Source organism: Bipolaris zeicola (assembly GCF_000523435.1).
Source record: "Bipolaris zeicola 26-R-13 unplaced genomic scaffold scaffold_23, whole genome shotgun sequence".
Taxonomy (NCBI): Eukaryota; Fungi; Ascomycota; class Dothideomycetes; order Pleosporales; family Pleosporaceae; genus Bipolaris; species Bipolaris zeicola.
Window position 1 is genome coordinate 107655 of NW_006912072.1, and position 15351 is coordinate 123005.

A 15351-nucleotide genomic window follows, 5' to 3' on the forward strand; every position below is an offset into this window, starting at 1 on the left:
TTTTCCTTTCTCCATACAAAGCATAAACGTTACAAATTCTCCGTCGCGATATCATGGAGATGTGTCTCCCAGCAATCTCTGTACTTGAACTACCACCTACACACATGCGACGTGTCACAATACCAAGCCCAAGCCTCCTAGGTAGCACTTTTGACAGCAACAAGGCGTACGTATACCTGGATAGGATAGCAGCCTACCGGTACATAGCCTCGTGGCAGAATTTCCGCTTTTGAATACGAGGTTTTTACAAAATTAACCGGGTATATCCTGGCTACGCTGACACTAACTGCTGATCATGGACGTCGTGTTTATTAGACCTGCGTAGTACTACCTACTTGCAAGAAAAGATATCGCTCCAGGCTACAGCCAAGGTCAGCCCAATGTCTCAGAGAGAAATGTAGAGTGGATGCGTTGTCATTTTACTGACATGCATCAAGATGGTAGGTGCTCAAACCAATGGCAGGTGACAGCAAGACTATGACAAATTCGAACAACAAGACACAAGTGTGTATATAGGTAATGGGTATATTTCATTATTCATATCATACTCTCATTAGGTAAGGCATTGATCCCAATCAATGTCATGTTTTTTTGTCGAAACTCTGCCAAATGGAGCCATTGCTCAAGGCATCCTTGATCCTCCCCACCATACATAAGCCTTCGTGGTCCCTTCTCTCCTGTCTCTTTTTGATCCGCCGCAGTGGCAACTCCCTAGAGTTTACTGGCGGTTATTCAACTGCTACTCTGCACCTTCTTGACGATGGCGACAAGACGGTCAAATAGGGGGTGGTCCTTCTCGATACCGTTGACCTTGGTGACAACCTCCTCGGCCGAGTGCTCCTTGAGAATCTTGGCCAGCTCGGCAGACTCCTCGTCGCCCTCGACGTTCTGGAAGCGGTAGGCCTGTTCGACGGCGCCAAGCAGAGCATCAACCTTGTCACCCCTCTCGGCCAGCTGAGCAGCGGGGCCGATGAATCGCTCCTTGCGGGAGAGCTTGCGCAAAGGAGCACGGCCGACACGCTCTACGTTATCCTTGAGGACGGGGTTGGAGATGCGCTTGATGATCTTCTCAACATAGTCATCTTGCTCCGAGGCGCTGACGCCGTGCTTGTTGATGATCAAGTGAGCAGTCTCCCTAACAGCGTCCCGAACAATGTCGTGAAGCTTCTTGTCATGGAGGACCTCGTGGATGTAGCTGATCTTGTTCTGGTGTCCGTAGTAGGCGGCAGTGGCGTGTGAAGTGTTGACAGTGAAGAGCTTGCGCTCAATGTATGGCTCGAGGTTGTCGACGTAGTGGATGCCCTTAACATCTGGCTTCTTGCCGCCGTTCTCGAATGGCTTCTGCTCGACACACCACTCGTGGAACTTCTCAATGACAACGTTGAGGCCAGAGTTCTCGGGCTGCTGTGGGACAATTCGGTCAATAGCCGAGTTGGCGAAGCGGGCCTTGCTGTCGATGTTCTTCTTGGTCTCATCGCTCAGCTTGCCCTCGATGAAGCCCCTCCATGTGGTTGTAGCGTTGATTGCGTTCTCGCAGGCAATGACGGCGAGGGGGTAATCAAGAGTGCGCTTCTCAATAGCCTTGGCAACAGGCTCAGCAACAAACTTGAGGATGTTGGGGCCGACAGCGCAGGTGACGACATCGGCGGAGGCAATCTCGTCAATGACCTTGTCCATCTCGTGCTTGGAGTTGATGGCACGGTAGTGGTCAATGGTGAACTTGCGCTCGCCATCATCACCAATCTCGGTGACAGTGTATGAGGGGGTCTTTTGGAGGGACTCGATGATGGAGTCCATGACATCGACGAAGACGACCTCGAAGCCAGAGTTGTGGAGGAACTCTGCAACGAAGCCACGGCCGATGTTACCACCGCCAAAGTGGACTGCCTTCTTCTCGTAGGACATGATGGAGATGAGTGATTGAGGGGCAGGTGTGAGTTGGATTGTGCTGCTGGGGGAGAAGCGTTAACTTGGCCTGTTCAGACTGAAGGCAAGGTGTGGTGAGGAGAAGAAGCAGAAGGATGAGGTGGGGTGAGGGAACTGGAGGGGGAGAGGGGTTTTGTTTTGGATGTTGAGCAGAGCAGGAAAGCACGTTTGGTGGGGTATTTGTATGTGTAGCAGGAGCCAAGGCGGGGCTTGGAGCAATGCAGTGAAGGCAGGCAGCTCGTGCAGATGCAGTGTGAGAGCAGGACTTACCTGGCCAGACGGGTCGGCGGCTGGGCGGCGTTGCAGGTGCTTGAGCGTGCAGTATTGCGTGGGTGAGAGAGCGTCACTGGCCAACGAGTGCGTGTTTACTTATGTGTTGGGAGGGCAGCCAGAGACCCCCGCAAGGCGGTGACGATGTTTGTGGGCACCCGATTGGGCCGCCAGTGTGGCTTATGGCGGCAGGCACAAACGCGCGAGACTTGGAGACACACACACATGAACGCGTCGGGTGTGGGTGAGGGGCTCCATGGACGGGCGAAAACGACATTAGATTAATACCTCACTCATGTACATGCTACACAAAAAGTCTCACTCGAGCCTCAATACTACCCTCGAGGGCCAGCAACACCTTCTCGGCCGTGGATGCAGTGCCCGTCGTGTGATGCTCAACAAGACTATAGGTACGCTCCGGCTCGATGGCATTGTCTGGTGGGTGGGCGCATCAAGCACGAAGACGTCATACGTCATCGACGAACTAGGCCCGAGTGGAGCAATCGCTTCCTTCTCCCGCCGGTAGTTTGCGCTAAGCCCAGTTGGTCTGCCTTTTCCTCCAGGGGTGCCCCGCCATGGGCAACGACCATCGTAAAAAACTGCGCAATAAATGATCGTGATCGATGACTGTGGGTATCGCGTGATATCAAGTATTATTATGTCTAGTTGGGCTCCAGATGCTGACCGAAAGCCCCGGGCTCGGTGCATAGCTCGACCCTAGGCGTGAATGGCCTGCTGGACCTGTGGGTACACAGCTACCATGCGGTGGTAGAGGTCCGGGTGCTCGCGCATGAGGACATCGGGGTCCCACGCCATCGCAACAAAGATCGTGTCGATACCGCTGCTCAACGGCGTCGTGAAGATTTTGCCTGCTGGCAGTTAGTACCTGTCCATCAGTCACCACTCTTCCAACAAACTTACAGATTTGCAGCCCTATCAGGAAAGCAAAAGCCACCACAACCGGCGTGTAGCCTCCATCTGCGTTGTACGCCGGCGATGTGAAGATGAGGTACAGGTAGGCTAGTAGTGCACATGCGTATGCGATGAAAGTGGCGCCCATGGAGAGGACAGGTCCGATCAAGCACTCGTTGACGAGCGCATCGATACCGCGATCCTTGATCATCCTGAGAAAGTCAGCTTGCCACTCCCAAATCCAAAGTCTTCCCAACACTTACTTCCACGTATCCTTCGCAGCCGCAATATAGCTCTTTCCGTAGAGTGCAATGTAGCTGAAGGCATATCTGTTCAAGAACTCGACCGCCCACTCTAGAAGAGAGATGATGCAGCCGAGTACGCAAAACAGGATTGTCCCGACCAGATTTCCCTCGCCAGACGCGTTACGTTGAGCAGCGGAGCAAACCTGTCGCAGGAACTGGATAATGGCCACGAGCAAGCTTCCAAGGCTGATGCTGCCGAAACTGTATGTCATGGCGCGCTTGAACGCACCCCGGGTTGCGCCTCGAGGCATAGCATTGGGCGCAAAAAACCACGAGCCATAGACGCCAGAAATGGTGACATGGATGGTGTTCTTCAGCCATCTGTTCTGCTGTTAGCATGTGAATTCGTTCGGGCTTGGACCATGACCACTTACTCCGAGATCCAGTACATGGCAAATGTGACAAAGACGAGGAGGCCGATAACTTTGCCATTGCCGCAATCACCAACGCCGTTCCTACAATTGGAGTTTGCTCCGTTTGGCGTATACTGTACGTAAATCGAGACCAGCGTAACCGAGTACCATGCGCCCAGTGCCGCAGCAAAGATTCCGCCGCCCAGCGAGACGAGGTAGGTATGGCCATACTTCTTCGATACGTCAATCACAGTCTGCAGCATGAGCACACTGAACGGGATCCTGGGAATCCAGCTGATGAAGCAGAAGACGTAGAAGATGCTGAAGATTAAGAAGACAATGCCTCCAGACCAGTACCGCCTGGAAAGCATGTAAATGGCCGTCACGAAGCCAAAGACGATGTTGAGAATGCCGGTGATCCAGATGAACTGCTTGGTGAACTTGCGCGCCGCCCAGATGTACGCGTAACTGAAGACGGTAGCCATACCGAGAACGAATGCGAAAAGAATAATCGTGTTGGAATTGAGCGCGAAGTTGTTAGTATCGTTGCCGTAGATGCCTCCACTGTTAGTTCGCGCTGCATCCAGCCATCAGTATACCACTTGACGTGTCGAATCGCAAACCGATGAATGCACTACTCACCGTATCCTCGAATGGAAATTGCGCTCACGGCAACATAACCCAGAAACGTGGCGATGAAGAGCAGACCCGCCCACCAGTCATTGTACTTTGGCTTATCGAGCTTGAAAGTCTGCTCAAAGCTCTGCTTTTCGTTGCCATGGCCATTCTGCTGGTACCCGTTGTTCTGCTGCATTGGGGGTGGTCCCTGAGGCGGCGCATAGCCCTGATTGTACTGGGGAGGCTGCTGTCCATAGGGCTGACCCTGGTAGTATGCGCCCTGAGGCTGCTGGGGCGGTGCGCCGCCTGAATAGTAGTCGGCAGCTTGGCCGTGGGAAGTCATTGCGACGGGTGATGGCGACCGTGATGAAGCAAACAAGTCGCGACGACGGGCGCAGGGCGATTCGAAGAGAGGTGTAGCAGTCAACAAGGGACTAAACCAGCCAGACGGGATGATATACGGCCGGCGTCATTGGGAGCTAAATAGCATTCATCTTGGGTGCGACTGTGCTATTGGTGTGGCTGAAGATCGGCATTGCATGTCATGGGCGCCATAGGCTGGGTGCACGGCTTTGCAGGCGCGTCGTGCTGTGGCTGCCATCTTGTGAAAGACGCTATCGGCGGCCTAGATGCAAGCCGCTTGCAGGTTTCTCTGCTGCCAAACTCAAATCTCCATGCATTGGCCCTTGGTTCATCTCCTCACCCAACGCGCGCATATGCATGCACTCTCAAGTCTTTCTACCACAACGCAAACTTGCCAGCATACCGCCCAACAGAAAAACAGGAAATATGACGACGTTGGCCCAGTTCGTTGTCGTGGCGCCGCGGACTCGTCGCAGCGGCTACACTTGTGGCTGAAAAGCTTGTGTGCCGATCGTCCGTTGTGGACGTCCCGATATGTCGTGATGTGATGCTACGGCACAACGGAAAAATGCCGAGTATGCCGGTGCAAAGGGATTGGCTACTTGCACAACTCTATCGCGACTACCCATGTTGTTCATCTCAAGATCATGTTCACATGGACCTATCAAATCATCTCGTGGGACTTCAGCGGCATGGAATAAATGAGATCGGATTCGTCCAAGGAAACACGGCCGCTATACATATGTCTACCTCTAAGCCAACCCTGAACCCTCTTTGCCCTCTACTTGCAAGTCGCACCGCATGTAGGTGCACTGAAGCTGCTGCAGTAACTGGCCGTCTCGCAGGTAGATCCTACAATCTGTCCATGACAACCAACAACTAGTGCGGACAGTGTTAGCAAACGTTCTCTCCACCCAACGAAGCCGACTTACCCATGCACACTTTTCCACCAGAGCAATCAGCTCTTGTGCTGCATTTGGCACGAGCCGTCAAGCCTTCTGCTTGCTCGGCAGGAAGGGCAAAACTGGTCGCCGTCAAGAGCGATAGTACAGTGGTGATCAGAGTAGTCGAACGCATGGTGTCGGGATTGCGAAGCTGACTAGCGTAAATAGGTATGATATGCTTCAAGAAGATGACAAGGTAGGAGATTGCGTGATATCGCGTCGGTGGCTCGAGGAAAGTTGTTGTGATGCCTTTACGACGAAGCTGCCTTGATCTTTATACCTAGAGATCTGTAAACCAGCCAAATAGGATCACTCCTCTCCACCAAGCAAACCGAGCACTCTGTACCATGGCGAAGCAGAATAGACGTTACGAGGTAGTATGCACTGCCAACGGTGGTGGTCCCTGACAAGGAAAGAACATTCAGCCGCACCTGAGCCGTTACGTACCAAAATCTCCGTTGTTCCCTGCGGCACGCAACATTGACCACAAAGCAACCCTGTCGCCAATCTTGGCGCTATATGCAGGGCTTATGGATCAACGGTTACATTGTATGCTTCCCTGAGCAGCGGTCAAACAACATGCCAAGACTCTCTTCAGGTGGAAAATGAATGCCAAGCCGGAATACTTTGGTGGTGTGATGGGCCTGAGTGTCAAAATTCCAGCAGTTTGATTCGCAGCATGCTGACGGGTAAATTACTGTGACCACAACAACCGCTTCAACTTCTCCACTCCTTTGAAAGTTGCAAGCTGAACAGATGTACCAGACCGCTTCATCTCAGCTACGCCTCGTAGACATGCGAACAGTAACAGTCTTGGTGACTGAGCTGTGGTGGCTAGATTGAATCCTTTGTGATGATTGTACGAGACATTCGGCAACTTGAAAAATATAAAGGTATATGAACATCGACGTAGAAACGATCACAGCAACCTGCTACAATACAGTCTTCAGTCACATTCTACAATAATCCACTCACTAAAACCCTACATCACCGCCTAATAAGCAACTCAACCGTCACCATGGTCGCTATCAACACCCTCATCACCCTTGCTCTCACCCAGCTCGCCATCACCGTATCTGCCGGTGACTGCAAGACCCATCAGCTCTACTGCGGCTCCACTCTGAAGTGGCGCGGTACGTCTCCCTCCCATTTCCCAACATCCAACATTTCTCTTGCTGCACACTTCCTAACGCAATCACAGGCTGGACCAACTCTGAAATCCAGGGCAAGGTCCTGCAAGACATGTGGAACAATGGCCAGTACCCTGCTGTCGACCAGATCGACAAGTCCCTCTTCAAGTGTGCGGGACAGGGCAAAACGCTCGTTTGGGCCAACGGACGCACCCCCTGCGGCAACTGTGTTGATGGCGGAGCCGGCAAGCCCGACTACTGTGCTTAGATGCTCAATCTCCTAAGTGAAAATGTAGCGATCAGGGTAGATTTCTCGTATTTCTTTGTGATTTTTCCCAGAAAAGAAAAAAGGCAACTCCTGCATGTTTCATAAGCGATACTTTTGTAGTTACACCAACCTTTATGCATCTTTTAGAGAAAAAAAGGTCTCGATTGCATCTCAACATACCACTGTCTTGTGTGGCCTTATGAAGTCTTTTCCTTCTTCTCCCTCTCTTTGCGATGTGCCCAGACGTAGAAGAATGGGTATACGGTTTCTGGCAGTAAAGTGACAATCATGCCGCCGATACTCCACCAGTTGCCCACATACGCCCAATTCTCAGGTACGTTGATGTACCGCCATATGAAAACCAAAAACGCTGTAATACACCCAAGGTATCTCGTAAGCCTAGTCTCATTAGCCTCATCTCTGAAAGAAAGATGCGTTGGAGAAAAAAAAACACAACCCCGCCTAATACTCAAAAATGAAAGCAGTTCAAAAAAAAACATACCAAATCTCAAGCGACTGCCCCTTCGTATCCCGCCTCTTGACTAGATAAAAAATCTGCCCCCACCCAATCGGCAACTCAAGATACAAGCCCGTAAAAAACGCAGTCTTCTGCTCCCTCTCATCCGGCCACCACACCCCCACCGCCCACAAAACCGCCATCCACGCCGGCGTCTGCCACAACAACTTCTTAATCGTCCACCCCCGTTCACCCGGCGCATACGCATACTTCAGCGCCACACTCACAAACGTAACGTCGAACAAGAACCACACGAAGAAGCATGCACGCTGAAAGGCAGTGCTGGTGCAGACGTAGGCGTAGTAGATTTCGTAGGCCATGGTTGCGCTGAGGAATTGGACGGTGCCGGCCAGGAAACGATCGCTGTAGGTGCGGATGGTGTAGAAGGTGTAGCAGAGCGTGTAGAGGATGCCGCAGGATATTATCAGGAAGTCGGTGATGAAGAAGTAGGATTCGGGGGGTGAGAGGGAGATATCGGTGGATTGCGGAATTAGGTGGTGGAGGGATGCTTTTTGGGCGGCTTCAAAGGGCATGGTTTGGGGAAGTTACTGGAGGTTTTTTAGTAAAAAAAAAATGTTGTTGGTGGAACCGTGTTGGTGTGGTTATATCTTTGTGTAAATATGCGGATTTCGAGATATACAGATATAAAGGATATTCCGGTGTTCGTGGAGGAAAAATAAGGATGTATTTACAAAAGAGCAATTATTATTTCAAAAACACAAAATATGGAGTGTTGGTTCTAATGTATGTACTTCCCTATTATTTTAAACCATGAAATCACTGCTGACAATGCCCAGCTTCCGTCATGCTCCGGGCGAGCGAGGCAGTGCTTTCGCGGATGGTGGATCCAATATCCGGAAGTGTTTTATCTCCACATGATGCGCCTGACTTGCTGCCTAGTATCCGCGTCTTCCATACATCCGGCATCCGTAAGCACATCCTTTTGGTCGCACTAAACCCCATCATTTTCCCATTTCGGCTATTCCGCTTCTTATTCGTCTTGTTTCTAATAGCAAGATAATCGACATGGGGGGTAATGTGATTACAAATTCAACTACAACCACACAACGTAGGGGTGTTAAATGTGAAGTTCAACTCTGTGATGGCTGATGACGTACGCGCTGGCGCATGTCGCGAACGTCGTGTAGCCTCAGGGTATGTCTGAGTTATCCGCACTAAGCGCAATGTGGATTTGAGTGGTATTGATATATACTACCAATGCCGATGTTGAAGTATATGGGTATATAGCACATGAAAGAAAGACCATAAACTCTGATGCGACACCTCGCAAACCTCCCTAGCATGTCATGATGTGACATTAATTGTAACGCGAGAACCTCCACGAACGAGATCCCGCATCTTAGTTTCTCCTGGGTCTAGGGCTCTTCGAAGGCCTCGGGCTCCTAGGTACTAGGCTCTCACCTTGGGTTTTCATCTTCTCCATCGCCTGCTCGACCTGCTGTTGCTTCTTCGCCACATGCCTATGTCGCTTCTCGACTTCTTCTTCAAACTCTTGCACAAGCTTACGCTTTTTCTGCCTCGCTTGCTTCGTACGCTGAATGATAGTCTGGAACTGATCAAGAAACCAATCCCCAGCATCCTCCCATTCACTAGTAGGGAGCGAGGAAAAGAAACTGGCTTGCTTGTCTGGGGTAAGGTTCTTCTGTACCAGGACAAGACGCTCAGGTAGAGATTTCTGAGCATCTTCCTCAGTCAGAACAGGAGGTTTAGCACGCGGATCGGTGTCGAAACTTTCATTCTTGAGGCTTTCATACTTCATGTTAAAGAGCGTCTCGGGGTCGTAATCTTCGATTTGAATAGTCTGAGGCTCTTCAATTGCAACTTGCTCGATTGGTGGTTGATAGCTTGTTTGTTTGGGTATCGCTTGCGCTGAAAAGGGGTACTCTACGGGTGCAGGTGGCTCCATTGACTTTACGGGTTCGAACTGGAACTGAACATAGGAAGGACCAGGTTGTTGACGATGGACATATTGCTGATTATTGGCCTCCACATGGGCATTCTGGTAGGGATTTGCAAACATTGAAAAACCAGCAGGAGTAACGCCTGCATTAGGCTGATTGTGAACGGGTGGCTGGCCGGACTGAGGAACGACACGATGTTGCTGAATGTTTTGCCTAGGTTGTTGCACAGTAGGCGCATTGGCGCGTGTCTGATCGCGGAGTTGTGCAGACTGCTCAAACAGCTGCGAAGGCTTAGAAAGGCTCTGCCTCGGGGCTGGCATATGCAGTTTCTGTTGGCGGTGGGTTGCCTGCAGCACATTTGGCTGGCCAGGCTCATGCTTGACGTTGAAGTGCTGACGGAATGGAGAGCTTTGACGGTCTTCATAACGATAATCTGACGGCAGCTGCTGCATACCATCCAATTCAGAAGGCTCGCCGTTAGTGGTAGTTGGGTATGAATCGCCCTCGACATTTGGCAGATCCAATCGTCCCGCTTGCCGCAGGAATGCAACCTTTTGAGCTTGGTCTATATGACTGAGTCCATTTTCCTCAAGAAATTCCTCATCATCTTGGGTAATGCCTTGGTTTTCCTTTTCGTAAGGATGCTCTGGCTCTTCGGAGCCCGGATTGCTTTCTCCGACATCGCCACTCACATCAAGGCCAAAGACTTGCTCATTCTGATGATAATGTTGCTCATTTTGTGGGCCACCCTCTAACTGAACAACAGATTGGTCGATGGTTGTGTCTAGGCTTTCTGCATCAGTATCGTAGGGATCACGTTTTTGAGTGTGACCTTGAGCCGAATGAACGCGTCGGGGGTTCTGCAGGACAGCTGAGCTGTTCTGAGCGTTGGCAGACCCACGTCCCAGAGCTCCAGACACTGGTGTGCGCCGCTGAGAAGGGAGTCCATTCTTGATTGATACCCTTGCATTAGCACCAACAGCTTGCCGGTCAGTCTTGGGTACGTGTTGGGCATTGGCTAGAGCATTATGCGGGCTTTTGGTGTTTTGTCGGTCTTTGACAAAGCCTTGCATGATGGATGACGTATCAACACTTTTTACTTGCCGTACTAAAGTGCAGAGTGATTCGATTACCGCGTCTTCAACTGGGTGTGGAAAGGTGAGAGTCTGACTTCGAACGGGAAAGCGCGTCGCAGATAAAGTCTAGCCTGTTGTGGTTAAGCCCCGCTTTCCAGAGCAATGACGATATCTTATCTCCGGACTCGGTGTATTGCAGTGGCTGTCAAGTTCCCTTTGCTGATTCTTGACATCTACGCCTCTGCAAGTGAATATATCTAGAACTAACGAATCTGTGCTTTTACATTGCTTGTAGCAATGGAGGAATGCTATCTTTACAGGCTCCCCAACGAGGTATGGCATCTTACAAGGCCATCTCATCTCATACCAACTAACCATTACAGCTGCTCCTTCACCTTTTCGCACCGATGCCAACACTAGACCTTCTGCCTTTGACTACCATTTCGCGCCGCATACACTCGCTCATCTTACGCATTTTGCACAATCGCCTTGTCACAGCTGCAGAACTGAACTCACACTCTGTACTCCTCGAATGCTTCCACCCGTCTGCGAAACTTACCGAGCCGCCTTACTTTTGCACATATCGAGGCACTGATGGCTTGAAACTATATCATGATATTGATCCAAGCGAGAAAAATGTAGGCAGACTGGGTGAGATGTATAGAATGTACTCTCGTTACCGACCACACAGACGTGATCTAGAGGCTAGTGGGAGAAGGGTAAAGCCACGGCCGGGAGACGTTCCTGGCAGTCGCACCTTTCCAGGGACAGTGCAGGATCCATATGACAGCGAATCGGTCAAGCAGACGCTGAGCTTGGAAGCACATGAGCTATTCACGCAATTGATTGCACAAACGAACCTTGTTAAGATCGGATCGCACAACCTCTTCACAAACTTTGTTGAGGTTGAGGAGGGTGTGCTGAGGGTGTGGAGAGAGTGGCTCAAAGACGTTGCGGCAAGATGCAGAGTAGACAACCGAATAGCGTCGAATGAGGTTATCGAAGAAGTGGGTAAGGGTAAGGAAGTTGCAAGAGAAATTGTTGAAGAAAAGGCAAATCTCGAGGATCCCAGCATCTTATGGGTGAGCCCAAGGAAGGACAGCGGTATACGCTTCAATGCGCGTGAGAGAAAGCTCCGCCGGAACTTACCCATTCTCATCAGCGCAGATGAGGATGAAGACATGCCTGTTACTTATGAGATTGAATTTGATGGTAAGTAATACGATGGTTTCTTGCAACACCGGTCCAGCTACTGACAGCATGCAGAGCTTCTCATTCGCACATCGCATCTCTTGTTAATGCTCGAGAGGTCAATGCTGCAGGAAGACAATTCATCTGGCAAGGCGGTGGTTTTCGGTTCATTTGGATAGTACCAACAAACACAACGAATGAGAAAAGAGATTTACTCAATCAAAAAAGTGGTCCAGATTCTCGGCTGACGGTGGAGCCACCCCTCACGGCAACCGAATAACCAAACCTCGGAGCCGCATAGCGTATCTGCAAGACCCGCATAAAGGTGCAAAAAAAGGGTTGCCCTGCTCAATTGTCAAAAAGAATTGAATCAGGTATGTGACCTCGAGGCGATTTGAACGCCTAACCTTCAGGAAGCTCCAGTGGTAGATACTGGAATCTGACGCGCTACCATTGCGCCACGAAGCCTGATTGGATGAAAGTTGTTGCAAATTGTAAAACTTATATACTTTGCAATGTTCCAGCATCAAAGGAGGAAGACGCTGAAGTAGTCAACACATGCAAAAATTCAACGTGAACTTCATGTTCCAAAGGCCACGTCTCGACTTCGTGGTTTCAATCTACGCTACGCCAACTAGGTCTCTAGTACAAATCCTCGCTGCATGCATTCCTTCCGCCCCACCCGTCCCCACGTGTCGGCAGACACATATGCAGGGCTCTAGACTTAGCCAAAAAAAAGGTAGATTTACCTTAAGTAACTCCATGTGCTAGGAGTTGACAAAAAAAGAAATTGTAGCTGTTCTCCGCTCCCAGAATCGAACTAGGGACCTTTCGATTACAATTGCAATTACAGTCGAACGTGATAAACCAACTACACCAAGCGGAGGAATCCAGATAACTGGGCTTGTGATTCGATGGGAAAATTTGATTGAAGATGGTATGTATCGTGCGGTATATTGTCGGGGAGTCGACCAGTACTGCGGGACTGGATGCCTGAGTTGTGTAATGCGGAGCTGACAACCCACAAACCAACAGTAGAACACCGAGTCAGAGCTTGAGAACTCTCCCTGTTTACACATCACCGAACATGCTGTCAAGTCTAGTTATCATTCAATTCATCATGCCCATATAAAGTACACGAAGATCCCGTAAGCACTCGCAGTTCCCACCATGAATGGCATCATAGCCGTGGGGTATTTGGAAACCCGAAATGAAGAAAAGCAGCAGTAGTAGTAGCAGGTCCATCGCTGTGAGCGGAAACCCTGCAAAAGAGGCTGCTGTACATAGCACATTACACTGTCCATCGATGCTCAATCCCTGAAGTCTCCGGAAAGAAAACGCGGGTATCCCTCAGAAGGAGCGCTTTCCCTGAGACCTCATTGCCATATGTCGTGATTCAAGGAGTCACGATCTGTAATGAGAGGCAGGGGTCGTTGCACCCGATCGATGTGTCTAACCCGTCAATACCGTAAACGCCGTTGAAATGCCTTAAACCAAACCTCGTACCATCGACGTGGCGTGTGGAAATGTTTGTAAAGACCGAACTTAGCACGATGGGTTAGTTGTCCTGAGCAGTCTCGATCTGAGCGTACTCCATCCAGTGACCGTTGGCTGCCTGCTTCCAGGTACGGATGCTGGCATCATCGCCGGTAGTCACAAGGAGATCACCTAAGGATATTTGTTAGCACTGCCAAGCTACAGATCTGATCAACACATACCCATCTGGGAGAAAGCGACGCGCCAGACAGCTCCATGGTGTCCAGTGAGCTCATCCTTCAAGGCAACTTCCTGAGTAATGCGACCAGGGTTCTGTTCGTTCTCGAGAGACATGGCCGGTGCCTTAGAAGCACCAGCCAGCCCAGCTCCTATGCCAGACTGCGCACTGTGCTTGAGACCCACGCGGGACGATACAGATGGCGCGACAGCCGATGAGGAAGTTCCAGATGCGTGTGCCTTGTCTGCAGTGGTTGTAGTGAGCTCGTAGACGCGGATAGCACCATCTTTGCTAGCAGTTGCCAAGATATCATAACCGCGCATGGAACCGTTGGCCCAAGCCAAATCACGAATAACTTGACGCGCGCCGGTGAGCTTTGCGACTTGGAAGAATCGCTTAGCCTTATCAGTACGGAAGATCAAGACGTCTTTCATGGCAGCAACGGCGAGGGACAGTGACTTGCGATCAAGGCCTGCAGTGATAGCGGTCCAGCATGGGAGCTTCTCCTTGTGGAAAACGACCTTGAAGCCAACCTCTTCTTGTCGCTCAGGAGGGTTGTTCTCAGAAACCCAGCGCTCGGCCAAGATGGTCCACTCGTGGAGGTTGCTCTGATCTTGAGGCTCGTACACGGTCAGATAGCCATCACGCGTAATGAGCGCGAGCCATGTCTCCTGCATGATGTTCTTGAAGTCCAAAGACATGAAGGGAGCATTGGTTAGCGAAGCAAGATTGTAGAGCAACTTGAAACGATTGCCAGACAAGGCAACTTCAGTGACATCCTCTTGCCAAAGCTTGCAGCGGCCATCTTCTCCGATGCTGCCGACAACTTCACCCATGAAGGGGCCGTTCCATTTGACCTAGCATTGGATTAGCCACAAGTTGTGAAGGTGGCAAATTACATGCAGACAAGCTAAACGAGGCTTGCAGCTGACAATGAGATCACTCACATCAACTATCTCGGCATCGTGAGCCTTCCAGCTCTCAACCAGGGTCCACGAATCGTCCTTCTTGTCCCAGACCTTGAGGCGATGGTCGGAACTCGCCGTGACCATGCGCGTACCAAAGTAGTTGAAGTCGACGGCAAGCACGAGGTCTTGGTGGCCATGCGAGAAGGTCTGAAAACTACGCTCAGCCGCCATGGTCTGATAGGTGCGACGCGCAGCCACAAAGGCAGTTTCGAGGTGATGGACGACTTGCTGATCAATGTGGCCTGGGCTGCCGTCGGCACAAGGCTCTTGAATCAACGGAGCGATCAAGTCCACGTGCTCAATCTCATCCTCGAACGAAACGGCGAGGTTGAGATTGGATGGGGGATGAGGCAACCGTGCTTCTTCTCGGGTGGGGCTGAGCGAAGACGACTCGCTAACCGCTGCAGAAGGCAGTTGGGACGTAGTCAACCGTCGAAGGAAACCCGGGGTTGCAAGATGTTGGCTCACGGCATTGAGCTCGTCCAGGAACGGGTCGGGCCTTGCAGAGCGGCCTGCCTGGGTGTTGTTGGTCATGATGGGTGCCAATGTTCGTGGGTCTAACGTTTCGGGTTAGTAGAGCAGGAAGAAGCCGGACCATGGCAAAACAACACCTTGCAAGAAGTTCTGCTCACCAATACACCGCGTTCGCTACTCTGCGCAAATTGCTTTTTTTCTCCTTTGGTTGCTGCTCGCTCACCCTGCAGGCTAAGCTAGGATCGGTCGTTGTGGGTTGAAGGCCTATTCTGTGTTTCTTTGTCAGTTTCAACACCTTCTCAGCACTCCACGCAAGTCCGGATTGAGGTTCGACGCGGCGAGGTTCGCAAGTGTGGAGAGGTGTCGTTTCGACGGTGCTGAGTCGAGGGCACAGGTCTGC

The 15351-nt window shown here is 51.0% G+C and overlaps 8 protein-coding genes across 8 annotated transcripts; 2 read left to right on the forward strand and 6 right to left on the reverse strand.

Annotated features, from left to right (window-relative positions):
- Nucleotides 1-732: 732 nt before the first annotated feature.
- COCCADRAFT_2394 (uncharacterized protein) lies at nucleotides 733-1905 on the reverse strand (the record flags this gene model as incomplete). Its single annotated transcript, XM_007710913.1, has 1 exon — nucleotides 733-1905. The coding sequence occupies one exon, from the start codon at nucleotides 1903-1905 to the stop codon at nucleotides 733-735; it is 1173 nt and encodes a 390-aa protein (XP_007709103.1).
- Nucleotides 1906-2913: 1008 nt separating this feature from the next.
- Nucleotides 2914-4727, reverse strand: COCCADRAFT_87819 (uncharacterized protein; the record flags this gene model as incomplete). Its single annotated transcript, XM_007710974.1, has 5 exons — nucleotides 2914-3065; nucleotides 3118-3320; nucleotides 3372-3734; nucleotides 3788-4343; nucleotides 4409-4727. The coding sequence occupies 5 exons, from the start codon at nucleotides 4725-4727 to the stop codon at nucleotides 2914-2916; spliced, it is 1593 nt and encodes a 530-aa protein (XP_007709164.1).
- Nucleotides 4728-5528: 801 nt separating this feature from the next.
- Nucleotides 5529-5824, reverse strand: COCCADRAFT_87981 (uncharacterized protein; the record flags this gene model as incomplete). The annotated part of the gene is made up of 2 exons (XM_007710975.1): nucleotides 5529-5626; nucleotides 5680-5824. 2 exons carry the CDS (start codon nucleotides 5822-5824, stop codon nucleotides 5529-5531), a joined length of 243 nt encoding a protein of 80 aa, XP_007709165.1.
- An 885-nt stretch (nucleotides 5825-6709) lies between these two features.
- Nucleotides 6710-7089, forward strand: COCCADRAFT_2397 (uncharacterized protein; the record flags this gene model as incomplete). Its single annotated transcript, XM_007710914.1, has 2 exons — nucleotides 6710-6824; nucleotides 6893-7089. The coding sequence occupies 2 exons, from the start codon at nucleotides 6710-6712 to the stop codon at nucleotides 7087-7089; spliced, it is 312 nt and encodes a 103-aa protein (XP_007709104.1).
- Nucleotides 7090-7286: 197 nt separating this feature from the next.
- COCCADRAFT_87951 (uncharacterized protein) lies at nucleotides 7287-8139 on the reverse strand (the record flags this gene model as incomplete). The annotated part of the gene is made up of 2 exons (XM_007710976.1): nucleotides 7287-7488; nucleotides 7592-8139. 2 exons carry the CDS (start codon nucleotides 8137-8139, stop codon nucleotides 7287-7289), a joined length of 750 nt encoding a protein of 249 aa, XP_007709166.1.
- An 827-nt stretch (nucleotides 8140-8966) lies between these two features.
- Nucleotides 8967-10601, reverse strand: COCCADRAFT_34090 (uncharacterized protein; the record flags this gene model as incomplete). The annotated part of the gene is made up of 1 exon (XM_007710940.1): nucleotides 8967-10601. One exon carries the CDS (start codon nucleotides 10599-10601, stop codon nucleotides 8967-8969), a length of 1635 nt encoding a protein of 544 aa, XP_007709130.1.
- Nucleotides 10602-10901: 300 nt separating this feature from the next.
- On the forward strand, nucleotides 10902-11974 carry COCCADRAFT_34091 (uncharacterized protein; the record flags this gene model as incomplete). The annotated part of the gene is made up of 3 exons (XM_007710941.1): nucleotides 10902-10937; nucleotides 10988-11816; nucleotides 11871-11974. The coding sequence occupies 3 exons, from the start codon at nucleotides 10902-10904 to the stop codon at nucleotides 11972-11974; spliced, it is 969 nt and encodes a 322-aa protein (XP_007709131.1).
- A 1379-nt stretch (nucleotides 11975-13353) lies between these two features.
- COCCADRAFT_34092 (uncharacterized protein) lies at nucleotides 13354-15011 on the reverse strand (the record flags this gene model as incomplete). The annotated part of the gene is made up of 3 exons (XM_007710942.1): nucleotides 13354-13463; nucleotides 13514-14366; nucleotides 14457-15011. 3 exons carry the CDS (start codon nucleotides 15009-15011, stop codon nucleotides 13354-13356), a joined length of 1518 nt encoding a protein of 505 aa, XP_007709132.1.
- Nucleotides 15012-15351: the final 340 nt, after the last annotated feature.